We start from the raw sequence: 19,249 nt of genomic DNA on the forward strand, positions 1-19,249 counted from the left end.
GCAATTAACGAGGATCGATTTACGTTGCCGTAAGGTCATGTTATTCGAATGCAACTAGTGATATTCGGATATTTGGTTGGTAGCAGCAAGTGACATTATCGACGCACCAATCAGAACTCGTGCGAAGATTATCGTGATTGGTTCTTCGAGCATGTTCTGTCAAGCGTCAAGTAGCTGTCAGATTGTTACCTGCTGTTAAAATTGTTTATTTACAATTCATTTTCGCAAATTTTGCGAAAATGGCTCACGCTCAGTACATGGACGAACTAATACGTGAATACTTATTATTTAGGGGTTTTGGTTCGACGTTAAAAGCATTTGATTCGGAACTGAAAGTCGACAAGGAAAAAAGTTTTAGGGTTGACAAAATCATCGACCAGCTCATGCAGTTCATTGCAAATTTTGATTTGAACTCGTTGCGTGAATTATGGGGTCATTTAGACGCTCACATGTTTAGTAAATTGGAAAGTCATTTTATTCCAGGTAATTTTTGTTAGGTGTCAGTCAATTTATCGAAACGTGTTTTCAAGGTGTAAAGAAGCTGGAAAATTCTGTGCTGAAGATGTTTTTAGTGATTTGTGCTGTAAATAATAAGACCGATAAAGTAATGGAATTTTTCTTGAGATTGACGCCAGAACTCCAAAATCAGAACGAGTGGAAGGATTGGTTTGGTAAGTGAAATTTAAATTGGTGTAGTGTGATGTTAACGGGGTTTAAAGTTTTTCCATACATCAAAAACCATGAAGAAAATCCGGCTTTTTCGCTGTATTTCACCAAACAGTGGCAGGATACTTTGTTGGTGTCTCTACATAATTTCCTAGCTTCTATATTCCAAGTAAGTAACAAATCTTTTTGTGCTTTTGTTGCAAGATGTCAATTTTTGGTTTTCACTTTTACGTGGCCATCACTAAAACTAGGCCTTTCTTTAGAATGTCAGATTATTAAAAAAATACTGGTTTTATAGTGTACAGAATCTGTATGAAAATGTCAGTCTCTTATTTCTGTTCCTATACATGAAACCTCTTAAAATTAATTTTGAGAAAAACCGGCAATGCAGTTTTCAGTAAACTGTTGTTTGTTATATCCAAAATTTTGACTGTTTTTTTTTTTTGCCAAATTTTGTCGTTTTCGAATTAATGCTAGAACGGTGGACAAAATTCGTCTACTTACCTTTCCAAAAAATTGATAGCATATGATGTACTCAATTTTTTACTGTGTCCATTAGGGTAACGAAATTTTATATAATTCATCACTCCCAAGAAAGTGGTGACACTTCCAACCATTCAATAAATTTAAAGGATTTTATTTATATTTCACTAATATTCATTGATAGATATTTTCATAATTGTTTACTATGTTGTGTGAATTGTATCAAGACAATTAGTGAATTCTTGAAGATGTGAAGTTGCTTTATTTCTACTGGATCAGTTGTGGTTTGCTTACACTTCTCTGGAGTAGATTTGTGATAGAAGTTACAATTAAAACTAAAATTCAGTTCCCCAATTAATGAAACAATATTGTGTGATAACTTTTACATAAATTTAGTGGTTGCAGCATGACAAACCTTTTATTTTGCTTTCAATGTGCTACCTTGGTCATAAGCTTGGGTGGACAATTGCATGCCCCACTGACGCCAGTACACACTTAATGTTTTTTGTAGTACATGCCAACTCCTACTCTCATGCATTTTGAAGAAGATGCCACCAAAATTAACAAAATGGAGCAAAGAAACGAATCTCTCAGGAACCGTTTAGCTCTGTTGATTGATAAAGGTCCAGAAGCAAACGTTACTCCGTGCTCAGTGGAACCCCCACCTCACCTCCTCGACGATTTCTACATAATAGCTCAAGAAAACAACAGTGTGGACAGCCAAGCTAAAAGTCTGAAAAGTTTGATACGAAATATGGGCACAGGTTCCAGTCCTGTACTCGGCAGAAAAGAAAATGCGGGTGCAAAGAAAAGAGTCAACTCAACATCACGCACTCCAAAGTCTAGTCATTTCTACGATACTTAAAACAATTTATTTACATAATAAATAAGAATTATTGCTTGAATGTTGAAATTCGACTTATTTACATTTACCGCAAGTCATGAAAAAACATCAGTGTTTCAAATCAAATATCTCGATGAGTAAGGGTTCAACCTGTGACGGATTTACATCTAAATATACATTAATTAACTCTTCGTTGAACTTATGTAATTCTGCGATTTTTTGAATTAACTTAAGGAATGTGGATTTCGCTTCGCATCCTGGGTATATACTTTCCAAATATCTCCTCAACAAGTAATAGTACGCGTTTTGTTCGAGTTTAATTACGTCTTGGTGAACCACACGAGGTCGATCCGGCGTAAATAGAGTAATGGCACATAAGATCAGGATTATATTTTCGTCAGAGCGCCACTTTAGGTCGAACGTGTTAATAAAACGTTCGTGTTCTTGATACACGTTGCCTTTGGCCAGTTTTAGAATATCAACGTTAAGGTTGAACGTTTCTCGACTGTGAGGGATCTAAAACAAACGTCGACTTATTATCGTTTGAATTTTAGAAATAACAGTCTTTACCTTCCACGTTTGCTTTGTGGGGTCGTAGTTCATTGCGCTTCTTAACAGCATAATTTCCGTACAACCCCCCTTAAGTAAAGCCACTTGATCCTCCTGACACATGTTTTTGAAAGCGTTGATTTTTTTCGCCATTTTGATTAATCGTCGGATGACGACTGCTGTTAGATTTATCACATCGACAAGGGCAGGGTCGGCTTCGAGGGCTTGTTGGGGGTTCCCCTGTAACAGTGACTGGAATGGGATTAACAATGAGTGAAGTCGTAAATTCTAGTGTAAAGAGCTTACTCTGAATTTGTAATCGTTTCCTATGAGGCTGTTCAATTCATCGTCCAGCGGAGTTACGAGGGCTTTATTGGCAACGATTAACTCATTCAATTTGGCTCTTTCAGCGTCGTTTAATTCACGAGAATTTGAATGGCACTGGGCAATTGACGAATACGCCTCGTATTCCAGTTTTATTGCTTCACAAAGGATTGACTCGATCGAGTTCGGCTCGATGGAAACTCTGCAAGTGATGGAAACCTAATGTCCTAAGTACTGCATATAAATTTCAGAGAGAATAAAGAAACAGTCGATGCGTTTTATTATGTGGGTTTTTTTATCAGTTTCGATTTGTTCAATTTTGTGTTTACAAATCTTTTTAAACAAGTTGTCGCCCTACTGTTTGTACAGTACAGTAGTTTAAATATTTACAGTCTACACCTGTGTTTAGTTACTATGATGTACTATGTGCCATTTCTCATATTTATACATTTTCGAGTGCTATTTAGTCGAATGAGTGATAACCGAAAATGTAATCGGTCACCTTAATCATAAGTACCTGTTTACGTCAGTTCGCAGAAGTAGTTTTATTTATACTAGCGAATCTTCAGATTTAATTTTAGCGTTGCACTTTTAAATCTTTATGAGAATCATAAATCACAGATGCAGTCAATAAGTTGTTCAAAATATGATTTTCGAACATCGTGGTTCGCTTTTTTTTAATAACATCCAAATTTTCTGAGAACTAATATTTTTGGAGAAGTTCGGTTTTTAAACTATGTATATCATATGTAAACTATTTACATGTGTACATATGATATAAACTTACTCTAAAAAATATACATATATAAAAAGGATGTTGTTCAACACAACATTAACCACGACCACATATTATAACAATTTCATGTGAATTCAAATCCATTTGCATTTTTTTTTTTTTTTCAAACAAGAAGTAAACAACCAATTATAATGGAACGTGATCATTCTTTCATCCAATTGTAGTCATTTTAGCTTTGTTTCCAAGAAATTTTTAAATGCTTACATAAATATTTTGTATGTATTGTGCAAAACAATGACTCGTCACAATAGTAAATTAACACAGATTCCAATAATATATAAAATGTTTCGTTTAAGACTGGAACATTTTTATTGATTAGAATAACCTTTTGCAATTGTATGCAGTAAAAAATGTAGTATTATTAAAAACAAGTACCAGACGCTAAAAAACGTTTTAAAAAATCTGCATTGTGAGTTAAGCCATATGCTATTGGTTTAAATATAAAAAAGAAAAACATTAAAAAGAAAGAAGTTGATGAACTCAAAATGTTACCACTAAGAAGTACATTTATGATATTCTTTTTCAATTTATTTTTGGGCAACGTTTATTGGCGTTTTCCATGATTCATTTCTGCTCGATTTGCAGTTATGTACTTAACTATTATACCGGGTGTCTGGAAAATGGCGGATTAACTCTTCAGTACGTTAGCGGTTTCGGGGGTCCCAAAAAAATAATAAAAAAATTCTTGATGTAGATTACGAAAAAAAAACGTTATTTTATAAAAATAAAATTGGCAACCGTGCACGCACCTAATGCGTGAATACTTCCGACTTACTTTCTGATTTCTTAGTAACGATGGTGACTGACATTAATATATAAACTCAAAAAAATTAATAAGACATTTATATATTATAAACAAAACCGATAAAAGAAAAATCCATTAAAGCATAACCAACTAAACACTAGAGAAGATGTTTAAAATTCCTGCCTTGTGCGTATAAGTAAGCTCGTGAGGTTTCCAAATTTTCATCATTTTTTCTAAAAGTTAGTCATCAGTACTTGCTAAGATAAAACTGATCTTAGCAAATGACATATCCTCTAAGAAAAGAGAGGGAGGGTGGGCGGAGCTAGTAGCTGCTAAGATAGATCGATTTTGGCTAATGACTAGACAGCGGATTTCTGTCGGGCTACGTCACGATTTTAGTGGGGACGCGCTGCATCGCCGGGAATCAGTGGCGGGTGATAGGTAATCACTGAATTTAATTGTCACTTGATTCCATAAATACAATTAACGATTTATTAATCAAACGGCTAACTAAATGACTGGAATTAACAGCAGAGTGCAACGAAGCAGCGTTATTCTAATCTCAAATAAACGAAGTGCAGCCGGTAACTGCAATGAGTTCCCATCCCGTACGAGCCGTACCGAGTTTGGCCTTGTCTAGCCCGACAGAAATCCGCTCTCTACTAATGACATGCCCTCTAAGAAAAAACAGGGTGGGTGGGTGGGGCTAATGGCTGTCAAGATAACTGATTTTGGCAAATGAGATATCCTCTAACAGAAAATAGGGTGGGTGGGCGGGGCTAGTACCTGCTAAAGTAGGAGTGATTTTGGCAAATGAGATACCCTCTAAGAGAAGAGAGGGTGGGTGGGCGGGCTGAGCTAGTACCTGCTAAGATAAGACTGATATTGGCAAATAACATACCCTCCAAGAAAATGAAGGGTAGAGGGGTATCATTTGGCAAAATCAGTCTTACGTTGCCATGTACTAGCCCCACCCACCCACCCTCTATTTTCTCAGAGGGTATGGCGTTTGCCAAAATCAGTCTTATCTGAGCAAGTCCTAGACCCCCCCCACCCCCCCCCCCGCCCCTATTTTCTCAGAGGATATGTCATTTGCCAAAGTAAGACTTATCTTAGCAAGTACTACCCTCTGAGAAAATAAAGGGCGGGTGGGCGGGGCTAGTACTTGTTAACATAAGGCAAATGACATACCCTCCAAGAAAATGAAGGGTAGAGGGTATATCATTTGGCAAAATCAGTCTTATTTTGGCAAGTACTAGCCCCACCCACCCGCCCTTTATTTTCTTAGAGGGCTAGTATCTGCTAAGATAAGACTAATTGGCCAATGACATATTTGCTAAAAAAGAGAGGGTGGGTGGGCGGCGGTAGTAGCTGCCAAGATAAGACTGATTTTGGCAAATGAGAAACCCTCTAAGAGAAGAGAGGGTGGGTGGGAGGGGCTAGTACTTGCTAAGATAAGAGTGATTTTGGCAAATGAGATACCCTCTAAGAGAAGAGAAGCCTGGCGGCTGGGGCTAGTACCTGCTAAGATAAGACTGATTTTAGTAAATGACGTATCCTCTAAGAAATTTAATTAAATTATTATAAGGAAAGACACTTTCAAATTTTTTCCAAGCAGGAATACCTAGAACCTCAAGATTGTTTTCAATTTTCCCAAAAAAAAACGGGGTCCCAAAATTAACTGAAAAATAGGTCAGATCAGAATCTTCCAAAAATAGAACACCAAAGTCCTCCAAAATTGTTTTAAATAATTTACAAAAATAATCTCCATGGGCTCCCAAAATAATACACCATGGGTACCCAAGAGTTTCCTGAATTAAAAGAACAAAAACACTGCGGCACTCAAGACTTTTTCAAATTAATAAAAAATAAAACACCAAAGTCTCCAAAGTTTTTTTCAATTAACTGGAAACATTTTAAACGTAGGGTTTTGAAAACTAACAATTTTTGATACGTGAAACATTTTTAACTGCTTACTCGATTTTTGCTGATTTGTACCTTTGCTTTAAATCAGGCAAACATTGTTGTCAAATGGAATTTTATCAAATTATTACAAAAACAAAACACCATACTTTGTACATTCTAACTGAAATGGTAATTATTAATTAAACATGGTCATGGGCAAGAGAAATATTAAGTAAAAGTTTGATTACTGGTTCTTGTGATAATGAATATGTTCTTTAGTTGTTAAACGTAGCAAAAGAACCAATTTTACTATTATTCCCAGACTTACCAGTTGATTGTTAAGAGCGTAGTGGAGAGTTAATCCACCATTTTCCAGACACCCGGTATAGCACATACTTTTGTCTTTTGACTGACTATGTGGCGAAATTTAATTTTTCTCTTGGGATGTTTAGGATGCAATGGAAATTACCAAAAATAATTGTTACAATTTTTAGAGATGTTTTTTTAATAAATATTTTTGGAAAATCTACTCATAACAAACCTAGTTAAAGTTAAAGAATTTTTGATGAAATAACTTTTACAGAGAATCTCATTTCAGTAATGTTTTTGTCATTTGACATTTGTTCTGAAACAATCTAAAATTTTACTTGAATATACACATATCTATTTCACTTGTCAACAACGTAAAAGTTATGATAAACCAAATCTTGTAAAGACATGATTTTTGCAATGTAGAACAAGAGAAGCAAACAAATCCACTAAGAAATAAATATAAAGTAAAAAACTGACCTACACAGGTTGGTGCCTTCAGTTGATCTATTTTTAGCATTTTAATATTATGAAATAATTTCACCTGGGCATTTAGCGAAGTGAATTTACAACGAATAATATTTTCCTGCATCAATAATAAAACTTTATGAAAATGGTCGGAACCGCTGATACTTTTGGAGTTTTGTGTAAGTGAACTGGATTTTAAAGCATTGTAATGGAATAAAAAATTAGAAATTCAAAAATGTTCTATATTACACATAATGCAGCATTTTTGAAAGTTTTTACTAAATACTGAGCAGAAAATAATAACTGATTTATTAAAAATGAGAGATCACAATTCAAAAAATGTTACCAAGGAAAAACTGAAAAAGTTGCATAAAATAAGTTTTACACAACAATATCACTCCTCTGCACCGTTGGAGCAAAATGACGCATTGTCTGGTATGTTGGTATATATAAAATAAATAAATAAATGCAAATACTATTTATTTCAATTTTATTTGTGTCAATTACGTAACTAATCCAAATTCGCGTATCTCAGAGATCTTGTTGCTAAAATCCAGTCCTGATATTCTTTATAGAAAAAATTAGTTAAGATTGTAACTTTATAAATAAAATTCTTTCGTTTGATTATCTTTCTTTGATATTACTTTTAAGTAAACAGATATCACATTGATGCTTTTAACCTTGTCAAAATCACCATGCTTCTTAAAATGATTTTAAACTTGATGGGCGCAGTTAAATCCTGCAATAATTGTTTCTCAAAAATATACATGAGTGAAGAAATCATGAAAACAAAATTATAGAAAATATAATAGAAGTAAGGTAGCTAATAAAGAAATGAAAACTTCCTGCTTTTAAGAAAATCATAAATTACGTAATAATGATCATGTAATATAATTTTCTACTCTGGAACAATAACTTTGGAGTAGGTCAAACTTTGCGCACTTGAGATAAACAAGAAACAACCATAATCAACAAACAGAAAAAGTTATGAAATAATTGAATTTTGCATCCAAACAAAGTTCACTAATTTCTGTTATCATTAACTTTGTCCTCATTTCCTGTCATTTCAACCACGCGATTAATAATAATTATTTACCAACAGAAACCATAAACCTCTGCTCTGTCAGCAAAAATAATAATTTCGCAACGACTTGACAAATAAATTCACGTGTGACAGTTTACCTGGTAAACAACACTATCAAACTGACTCATTGTATAATTACCTATGTACATCTTCAACCACATCTTTAGTAACGTCTTCCGTGCCCCTGCCTCCTTGATTAGCTGATGTCGCTTCAGTATTATTACAATTGACATCATTATTAATCATCGAAACCAAAGCATTCTCATCTACAGTCTTCTGCAACACGTCACTCGGAGTCGTATTTAACATATTCCTAATCATAGAAACGTCGTCACTTGATGTAACCAAGCGTTCACTCCCTGAATCCATGTAACTAATAACACTCACAATCTGCCCCCCATTAGGCTGATACATATCCTTCGAACTATCTGAATCGACAGTCGACGAATCCTGAGAGTCAGCCTCTTCGCCCACCACTTTGTCCTCTTTTTTAACCTTTTTGAAAGTCTTAAACCCGTGAAATCTGCTACGTTTCTTCGCCCTGTTCTCTTCGATTTTCTGTCGCTTGAGGTTCTTGTCCTCTTCGGACATGATCAAGTCTTTGCACATGCCGATGGCGAAGCACTTGTCCAGGCGACATTTCTGACAGAAGCGCCTAGTGATTGTGTTAATCTCGCAGTTGTCGTTAAAAGGGCACTTGAACTGTTTTTGTACTAAAGCGTTGCGTCTGAAGAAGGCCTTGCAGCTCTCGCAGGTGACGGCGTTGAAGTTGTAACCGAGGGCCTTATCGCCACACACACCACACACTTTGGGGTCCACTTTCGCTTTCATGGCAAGAGGATCATGTGAAGGGGGGTTGTTGGTGAATGCGGGTGATAAGGTGTAATCATTCTAGGATACAGGTTGAGAAGTTGACCTTCGATTAGTGATTGGAGATGGGTTCGATAAGGAATCGGTGTTATCAGTCACGGACGAACGAATGGATGATTGTTATGACGTTTGACGGATTGTTGATTGGCGTTGACGTTTGACGTGCGGTTGGTTCCACTAGGGAAAAAATAAAACCCCTAGATTATTCTACGGTACTCGGAGTTTTAAATTTGAAATTTGTGTGTCAATTTTTTACTTTTTCTTAAGTAAAAAGTGTAAGTCGAATTTACCTAAAAATTCAAAATCAACTTTAAAGTAGCAGGTGCTACTTTTATGGAAGTTTTTATTTTGTGAAGTGGTGGTTCTGATAGACAAAGTTAACTTGATATTATGTTTGAATGTGCGTCTTCATCATGTGTGCTAAAATGTCTGCAGGTTCGCCTCTTTTGTGTTAAAATCATCGAAAATGAACTCAACTGTAGTGTTTTCAACTAGCAAAGAGTATTTAAAAGTAATTTCACGAAAATATTCAACCTTGTCTTTCCAATTATTGATTGCAAGTGATGGTGGGGTCTCATGTGTCGTGTCTAAGGTAGGTGATTTGAGTTGTGATTATTTGCGAAATGAAAATTTTTGTTCTTAGATTTAAGTTGTATGTAGCTTTTTTATTACAAATTACTTTAATCATAATATTAATAACATATAAATCTCACACATTGATAGTGTCATAAGATAAGCTTTTATCATTTTTATTTTCAATTATTACGGTTGACAGTATCCTCATTGGTCTAATTTGTTAATCAGTCGTTCAACATTGTGCTGTCGAAAACATTGTGAGATGTAGTTGGCCAAGCATACGCTGTGTGGTTGGTATTATTGATTTGAAAGTGACACTAGTAGGTCAGCCATATTTGACTGTGCGATGTGTAGGACTTTGATTCACATACCATTTGATAAGAAAGAGGGTTTTATATTTCGTTTATCATCTGATAGTATGTAATCCCTTCGATCTAGAGGGTTAGACGAATAATGGGAGAACTATTAACATTATTAAGTGTACAAAATTTTCTTCAACTCAGTGCGATCAGTGAAACCATGGAGTTGATATTACCTTCATGGATGAAACTTGTATATGATGTCAGTGTTCGTAACTAGCAGTAATCTGTCAACTGTAATTGGGGAAAAGGTGATTAAAAAGTTTTCAGATTAGGCTGGGCCAAGGAAACATTTTTCATTTCTTTGATTAGACTTTAAGCGTCAAAATTCAAAATTTCGTGAATAGTGGGTTGTCTAGAGTAAAGGGATTATTCTATGGCGGCAGAAAGTTTATTTTAAATTCACTGTTGCAACCTTAATAAATCATTTGAATTGTGGCAACCCTAGTGCTTGTGTATTGTCACACTATGTATATACTTACTAGGTACCTATCTTTCCTAAAAATCTCAGCTCGTTAGAAATGAGCATAGCGATCTTACGGTCGCCTCTCCACCTAAAATAAGAACTTACGGTGTAATTATGCCGTGGTTATTAGTTCGGAATATAATAATTTTCCAGAGAATTGGCGGATTTCTGCTATTGCGTAATGCATAATCCATGATTCAATTACATAGGAATGTAATATTGTAGTTTCGCGGAAGCTGGTGCTATGAATTTTAGATGGAACACGTTTCGTAATTATATTTCGGGAATGTAAAAAGATTTTCTTGAATAGTGATTATAATTTTATCTTTTTATTGTAACTTTGGGTAGAGCTGATTTTATGTAGTAATTTAAACAACACACTCACAGCATGTTAAATTTGATTTGAAGTAAAGTATTTTACGCATTTATGCAGAATGGTCATACCTAAGGTTCCTTTTTAAAACAAACTTCGTTGGGGTTTAATAAAGTGTGTTGTCAGGATTTCCGTTAACCGGAAAATTGTGGTTTTTCCGGGCTCTTTAAAACATTAATTTCTCTCATACATTAATTTTTAAGGAATTGGGAATGTATCACTCGATATATCAAACGTTCAGAATGTGAATGTAATCGAATTAATTTAAATTTTAATTTAATCAATACTTGATTACGAAAACCTTCATAAAATTTTACGACGAATTCATAAACTTACCAGAATGAGGACGGCATAATACGTAAGGGTTGGACGGCACAATGGTAGGGTTCGGGGTGTTTGAAAAATGACCTGTGCCGGTTAGGCTTTGTTGCAAATATGGGGGTTATATTTGAAACAATTGTGGCTCATATAAAAGAAATGAAAATGGTTATTTAAATATTTACGTAGTACACATCATAAAACAAAATATACGAACGGTACTTACACAGGATGCTGAAAAAATGGCGCATCAACTCAACGGTACATTATTAAATTCACAAGTCTAAGTTCGGGAAAAATCATTAAAAAATTAAGATATCGATTTAGACCGATAAGTAAAGTCTAAAAATTAGCCACACTTGCCCAATTCATCCTAAATATTGTTTTAGTTTTTTATTGTATTATAAAATGAAGAAAACTGAATCAAAACAAGATCCCTCCAAAATTATTTTGAATAATGGAAGTGTAATTGATTTCATGGACGCAACACTAAGGGCCGGTTTATCAATACTCAGTTAAAAGTGTCTGTTAAGTAACTGTCAGATAAGGGTAACTAGCAGTTAACGGAGGTAAAGTGTTTATCAATGCACGATGTTTCTTCCAGTTTCGTAGCTCGAAGTTTAGCTGTTACTCTCTTAAGTTGGTAACGCTCACCCCACTGGAAATGAGTTGTGATTGGTCAGTTCAAAACTACCCCGACCTTGAAAGTTCCATCAGACTCGATCGGCATTCGGTATTCGACGATTGTATATCGCGTTTCACGTGATCAATCATGAAAAAGCAAAATTTAGCATTAGAAAAAAAGTATTGGAAATTAAAAATGAAACAAGTAGGTACACCTACAAATAAATACAGAGAGATCGAAAAAAAAATTAGTCAAAGTTGGCCATGCACGAAAAGACGTTTGTCTTAGTTTAAAATAATTTTTTATTAATCGTCACGTTGATAAAAGTAATTTGCACTGTTATCAAACGAAATTAAAGCTTTTTTGTTATTAGAATCTTCAGAAATGGGATAAATTTTAGACAAAATTGGAAAACGGTGATTTTAATTCATTCTTATGTCTTTTAAAAGTAGGCGTCATTATTCTAATTTTAAACTGTCAATTTGACATTTAATAAAAAAAATTAAATTACCCTACCACCGTGATTACGGCAAACGGCTTGTCGTGCATGGCCTACTTCGATTAATTTCTTTTTCGATCTTGCGGTATTATTAGATAGGTTTTTAATTTTTGGTACCTACATTAGACCTGGAAAATAATCAGCTAATAATAAGTGTTTTTCTCATCTTTTCTCTGTTAATTTGTTGCACAACATAAGTCCTCATCAAAATATTGTTAAATTCATAACAGATTTATTTGGATTTGTTAGGTTATGTTGCCACTAACTGGTAGATAACGTTTTAACTGACAGTTTGAACTGTCAGTTAATTTATCAGGCACTTTGACCACCAGTTTTGAGCTAGCGGGTAATGATAAACAGGTTAACTCACAGACAAGCTTTAACTGCCAGTTACTTTAACTTAACTGCGCATTGATAAACCGGCCCTAAGTGGTGAATTAGAATATGGTGAAATATTGGAAATAAAAGTTAAATTTTGAAGGACTATATTTTCTACATTTGGCCCCAAGAATTTTTTAAATTATTTTTTCTCCGTTCCATAAACAGTCCTCAACAACGTGTCATACAGTTGGTACGCCATTTTTTCAACACCATGTATATCGTGGGTACATGCGCGTTAAGCCGTGCCGCTTATAGGCGCGACGTTTTTCTTTCTTTTCATTTTTTTCTTTTTTTTTTCTTCCCTCTCTCTTTCTCTCCCTCACTGACAACTGATGCAACTGATAATTGCCGCTTCTTGCAATTTCCGATCTTAATTACTAAAATTAACCGGTTTAATTACCGACTGCAAATCTTACTGTTAAACTATCTTTCGAAGGGATACCTGTCAACTGGTCTAATAATCGGGTATTGAGTAGCTGACGGCTACGAGTGTAAATTTTTTAGCACTTTAATTCTTGATACCTGATCATGAATCCGTGTGTTCATTGTGGTGAAGCTAAAACGGGCCTCTCTACTACAAAATGTGATGGTTGTGGTGGTGTGATCCACCATGCTTGCGTTGGGCTATCTGAATCCGACACTGTCAAGGTCAAGACTCGCGCTAAGTCCCGCGCTATTAAAGTGGTATGCCCAAAGTGCAATATTAACCTGACGCAGTGCGCTGGATTGAAGGATTTAATGCAAACCATGATTGATACATTGAAAACAGAATTTCTAAATGCTATCGAACAACTAAAGACCCAATTTGAGCAAAAGTTAAATGAATCACTGTCGAACAAGTCTAATATCCCTGATGACCTAGATAGTGAAACTATTATTGATGAACTAGCCGACCGTCAGTCAAGAGCTGGTAACATTATAATTTACAATCTGCCTGAATCTGGAAATGGTGCATCGTCTCAAAACGATGATCTAGACGGCGTAAAAACCATTCTGAACGGGCTTGAGATTGCGGACAAGGATAAAATTCATACGTTGCGTCTTGGCCGCAGAGGTGCAAATTCTAGACCGTTAAAGATATTTCTTGGTAGCCGCAGCAATGCCCTTCTGGTCCTGAAGAATAAAACTTGCATTTCAGAAAAAAACCCCGGTATAAAGATAACGAATGACGAAACACCCATGCAACGCGAGTATAAAGCTAAACTTCGCGCAGAACTTGAACAACGAAAAACGGCCGGTGAAGAAAATTTAACTATCCGCTATGTCAAAGGTAAACCGAAAATTGTCCCATTGTCACCTCTGTTTAAAAAACAAACAAAAAACTAAATTCTAATCTGTGCACCTTCTTTGAGCTTACGGTTTATTACACAAATATAGCATCCCTCTTGGCCAAATTTGACGAGTTTCTCTTGTCAGTTTCCAATTTATCTCCTACGTTTATTCTCATAACGGAGTCATATCTTAATTCCTTTATTCCTGATTCTATAATAAATATCCCTGGTTATCCGATATATAGGAGTGACCGCACTTACTGCAAAGGTGGTGGAGTTTGCATTTATGTCTTAAACACTTTAAATAAAATCCCAATAGATGTCGATCTTTTGGATGAATATTCTACAATTCACATAGACTCCTTATGGCTAAAAATTACAATCTCTAATATCACACTCCATCTGGCTTCCATATATCGTTCACCTTCAACATCATTTGATAATGATTTATCATTAATTCAGGCTCTAACACTTGCCAGTGTAAACCTTAATAATTTAATAATTTGTGGAGATTTCAACTTTCCAACGCTCAATTGGCGCGTGCCCCTCCTAATGGATGGTAATACTCAGGCGGCAAACTTTATGAACTTTTATCTGAATTCTAATCTGCACCAACTAATACTTGAACCGACTCGATTCAGAAATAATGACAGACCTTCAACTCTGGATTTAATATTTACGAATGATCGTCAGCGTATTTCGACTACAGAATATTTTCCTCCAATAGGTATAAGCGATCATGTCGTTCTTCTTTCAAAGTTACAATTCCTTCTAGATAGCAGTCATGGTAGAACTATATGTAAAAAAATGTACCGTCTAGCTGATTTTGAAGCTATAAAAACCTACTTATCTGGGTCTGAACTGGATTCAATTAACTTCAATATGTCTCTTGAAATCATGTACAATACTCTCGAGCGATTGTTAAACGTTTCAGTTGAACGTTTTGTTCCAGTTCGTAACATCAGAATTAGGGACAAACCATGGATTTCTAACACCATTAAATATCTAATTCGAGAAAAGAAAAAAATGTGGCTTCAATATAGGCGCAGTAATGACAACGAACATTATTCGCAATATCGTGCGGTTTGTAATAAACTTAAGACAGCAATTCGATCTTCAAAATCTAGCTACGAGATGAATCTTGCAACTAAAAGCAGTAAGGAATTCTTCAAATATATTAACAAAACCCTAACAAGTAAAGTACGTACACTTCGTTTAAGATCAGCTGATGGTGATGTATTGACATTACCATCAGCCATAGCTGATTCGTTTGCCATTGAATTCGAACATAATTACGTGTCTGAACCGCCCGGTGCTTTGCCTTCTTTATGTCCAAATACCCGGTCAATTAACAATATTCATACTGTTATCTTTACGGAACCAGAAGTTTTGAGAGTACTCCATCAGTCCTTTAAATTAGACTCATGTCCTGGACCTGACGGTTTTCATCCTATATTACTGAATAAATGTGCTTCAGTTCTATCTAAGCCAATCGCTGCAATAATGCAACAATCACTTTCTGTAGGTTCTGTACCAAATGTTTGGAGGTCTGCTACAGTTATTCCAGTCTACAAAAAAGGTGATAAGCTTAATCCAGCAAACTTTCGACCTATTAGTTTAACATCGTTGCTTTGTAGATCTATGGAAAAAATAATTAGCCAACAACTAACTGAGTTTTGTGTGAACAATAATATCCTCAAGTCCAACCAGCATGGTTTCCTTCCCGGTAGATCTACAATATCTAACCTTCTAGAGTGCCTTAACAAGTGGACCAAGGCTGTAGACAATAATCAGCCAATAGACATTGTTTATCTTGACTTTAAAAAAGCATTCGACCGTGTTCCTATTCGCAGATTACTACTAAAACTGGAACATTATGGTGTTCGCGGTGACTTACTGAGGTGGATAGCGGAATTTCTTCAAAATCGTACCTTTATAGTTAAGATTCTCACTGAACATTCACAAGCTACACCGGTTCTTAGCGGTGTTCCACAAGGGTCCGTGCTTGGACCCATCTTATTCAACATCTATGTTAGTGACCTTGCCTCCTTGTTTAACTGTTCATCCGCGTTGTTTGCTGACGATACAAAGATATTTTCAAATTCTCTCGAGAATCCTGATGCTCTTTCTAATGATCTCAAACTTGTGGAAGATTGGTGTGACAAGTGGTTACTATCCACAAATGAAGCTAAATGCACTGTATTACATATTGGGTCAAACAATCCACATAAATCATATTATCTTAACGGAATTGAATTGCAATCTGTAAAACAACAAAGAGATCTAGGTGTTATTATATCAAGTGACCTCAAATGGGCATCCCGCATTGGTGCTGTGGTTAAAAAGGTTAACTCGCTGCGGTACTTAGTTGCTATCAGTTTTAAAAATATTTATCCTGTTTTGCTAGAACGCATCTATAAATCGTATGTCAGACCAATTTTTGATTATGCCGCCCCAGTGTGGAATCCTTACTTTGCTGGTGATATCCATGTCCTAGAACAGGTACAACGACGTTTCACTAAACTGTCGCCTGCTTTAAAACATCTCCCCTATGAACAACGACTTACTGCCCTTCACTTATCTTCTTTGACTGGTCGACGAATTCGTGGCGATTTAACTGAGACATACAAAATATTGCATGGTCACCATACGTGTCATTTACCATTGTTTGTACTCAGCACTAATCTACACCTACGAGGACATAATATGAAGCTAGTACGTGAACGGTTTTACAAATTGTGTAGGCAACACTTCCTCACAAACAGAACACCAAATTTGTGGAACACTCTGCCGGATGATGTTATCGCAGCCTCGTCACTCAATGCCTTCAAGAACCGACTTGACGCCCACTTTTCTAATTCTTTCTAGTTCTTTTTAAATTTTCATCATTATTGTATTCATATTTATTTATATTATTTTGTATTAATGCACACTCTGACTTTGTAATGAAGTGCATCGGCATTTTGCCGTCTTACTTCTACTTCTATAATAATAATAATAATAATGCCATAAAATTTCCCGTACAAACTTCATCCCTATATCACAAACTTTTGGCAACTGATTTTAATAGACTGTAGATGCTTTTTTGAACATCTCAGTAATTTGAATCACAATTAGGAGTATAAGATTTTGTTTTGTAGTTTATGTTAACTCTCAAAATATGAGCTGTTGGAATGCTGAAAATCCACATGTTGTGATAACCCAAACTTCCCGCCTTCAAATTGACACTTGAAAAGTTTGAAAGGCCCGCGAAAAAATTCAAAAATTCAAAATTTGGCCTTGACTGTGATCGTCTAACAAAAGGAACCTTGTGTTTTTTTTTTAAACATGGCGGGAAGACGTTCTTTCATACAAGTGAACATACACTGCGTGCGAGTAGAGAGCGCAAGAAATACAATTTTTGGGAGGAGGGTAAAAAATCATACCCCTCTCTCTAGGAGGAATAGGAGCTGCAAGTGAGAGCGACACGTGGCTTGCCATCTTGCATTCACTCCTCAGCCCTAAAAACCCCTATACTTTATTCACCCACATATAATACATCGCAAATGAAACACATAAATATATAAAAGAAAGAGACAACCGCGAGTTGACAGACATACACATATGAAAACTGAACAAGTGCAAAAACCCTACGTTTATGTTTTGAATCAATGCAAATATTTGAATATCACAAATTTAATAAAAGCAAAGCAAAATTTGAATTAAAGTAACTGGATGCAAATATACAAGTTATTACGAGCATGTGGCGTCAAATTTAAAATCATGTCAGTTAACAAGAGCACAACAAAAATACCCATAAGGGCGTTCTAGCACAAGCGGAGTTTGGGGCACCCGGTTCGTGGTGGTCTCCCCCGCGACGGTGATTCTGTCTATCGGCAAGCCTACCGCCCAGCACCCCTCTATCTAACGAAGAGACGTACCGCGCTATCTAGCAGATCGTTACGGTCGAAAACTGTTGGTTGGAATGTCAAGGCTATAAATAAGCTGACAGCGTCACATCGTCCAGACCGTTCCCACTGACTCTATACAAAGCCTGCACCCCTTGTGCAGATGGCGCGACAAATCCCGCTAGCCCCCACTAGGAGCCGCGCCCTACGCTTCTGCTACGTGTTTCGGTGTTATTTAACCTCAGTTCCATTTTAAATGTTCAAAATTCCTATGACTCTGATATTAACTGAATAAGTGTTAAAGTTTCAAAGAGCAACAAACAACATTTAAATTCGCCATACAATCTTGTGAAATTTTAAACAACAAATAAATCTTATGTGAGATTAAAATTTGACATCAGATAATTTATATGATGGTAACATTCATCAACAAAATATTTACAAAACAAAAACTAGTAAAGATGTATAAAAACAAAAGAACTAGTGTGAAATAAACTTGTGCAAATAAAAATATTGTAGGAGGTTAAAACTGCAGAGCATGAAATTTACGTTCAATTAAAATTATATGTACAACCAAGAAAATTACTGAAGTTAAAATTGTGCGATAGAGAAATATAATATGAGGTGGAAAAATTGCAAAGCCAACAAAATTTACATGAACTTAATATTTGCCACACTTTATCAACGATTCAAACAAAGAGTTTACATTTTGCCAAACTATGTCATGATCCAAGTGATTGGTTACATAAAAAAACAATTTACTTTGGGAGTTTATAGTACCGCGAACTGGTTCCCCTAACAAAACACATAATAAACAAACACAAAAATATCCAGTCATCGTTGCGAGGAAAAAACGTCTCGGTGATGTAAATTTTATCGTTGCAAGGAAATGCCTCGATGATGTAAATTTTAACGTTGCGAGGAAATACCTCGATGATGTAAATTTTAACATTGCGAGGAATAAGCGTCGGCGATGTAAATTTTAGCGTTGCGAGGAATAAGCCTCGGTGATGTGATCAATCTTTAGCGTTGTGAGGACATGCCTCAGTGATGTAATCAATGTAATAATGATAACGATGATAACTGCCTAAGGGAAGAAATTATTTTAACCCCCCCCCCCGCGAGTTCGCGGTACGAATTAGTTAATTTAACTGTCGTAAATGAACTATCTTGGGTGAAGAATTAAGAAGTGTTCTAATGTAACACTTACATATTAGCATCCAGAAACTTATTTATAATTTGTTAAAAAAAGAATTAGTTCTGACTAAGTGAATTTCATGAAATCTTCTAGCAAGTGGTTTATTTAAATAGTCCTGATTGTTAAATTGTGTTGGCACTAGTCTACCAACCCTTTAACTAACAAGCAGAACTACCAACTGTCATGAAAAGAACTGAACGTGCACAAAGCCTATGTTTAACGATTTTTCGATTGATTTTTTTTTTCTTTCAAA

General features: G+C 35.6%; 2 protein-coding genes across 2 annotated transcripts; one reads left to right on the forward strand and one right to left on the reverse strand.

Moving 5' to 3' along the window:
• The first annotated feature begins 72 nt into the window (after nucleotides 1–72).
• Nucleotides 73–2,054, forward strand: LOC135125878 (WD repeat-containing protein 91). Its single transcript, XM_064051613.1, has 4 exons — nucleotides 73–483; nucleotides 531–671; nucleotides 720–835; nucleotides 1,661–2,054. Exons 1-4 carry the CDS (start codon nucleotides 240–242, stop codon nucleotides 2,012–2,014), a joined length of 855 nt encoding a protein of 284 aa, XP_063907683.1. The 5' UTR covers nucleotides 73–239; the 3' UTR covers nucleotides 2,015–2,054.
• Nucleotides 1,999–9,202, reverse strand: LOC135125877 (nuclear hormone receptor HR96). Its single transcript, XM_064051612.1, has 4 exons — nucleotides 8,313–9,202; nucleotides 2,849–3,068; nucleotides 2,564–2,794; nucleotides 1,999–2,509 (listed from the first exon to the last, which is right to left on the reverse strand). The coding sequence occupies exons 1-4, from the start codon at nucleotides 9,002–9,004 to the stop codon at nucleotides 2,102–2,104; spliced, it is 1,551 nt and encodes a 516-aa protein (XP_063907682.1). The 5' UTR covers nucleotides 9,005–9,202; the 3' UTR covers nucleotides 1,999–2,101.
• Nucleotides 9,203–19,249: the final 10,047 nt, after the last annotated feature.

This window comes from Zophobas morio, unplaced genomic scaffold (genome assembly GCF_036711695.1).
Source record: "Zophobas morio isolate AGI-343-1 ecotype UQ-CSIRO unplaced genomic scaffold, CSIRO_AGI_Zmor_V1 ptg000009l, whole genome shotgun sequence".
Taxonomy (NCBI): Eukaryota; Metazoa; Arthropoda; class Insecta; order Coleoptera; family Tenebrionidae; genus Zophobas; species Zophobas morio.

Coding starts and splice junctions, on each gene's coding strand:
- LOC135125878 (XM_064051613.1), top strand. CDS start 240: ATGGCTCACGCTCAGTACATGGACGAACTAATACGTGAATACTTATTA. Junction 484..530: donor GGAAAGTCATTTTATTCCAG/GTAATTTTTGTT, acceptor CGTGTTTTCAAG/GTGTAAAGAAGCTGGAAAAT. Junction 672..719: donor CGAGTGGAAGGATTGGTTTG/GTAAGTGAAATT, acceptor CGGGGTTTAAAG/TTTTTCCATACATCAAAAAC.
- LOC135125877 (XM_064051612.1), bottom strand. CDS start 9,004: ATGAAAGCGAAAGTGGACCCCAAAGTGTGTGGTGTGTGTGGCGATAAG. Junction 3,069..8,312: donor GTGGTTGAAGATGTACATAG/GTAATTATACAA, acceptor CATCACTTGCAG/AGTTTCCATCGAGCCGAACT. Junction 2,795..2,848: donor GAAACGATTACAAATTCAGA/GTAAGCTCTTTA, acceptor ATCCCATTCCAG/TCACTGTTACAGGGGAACCC.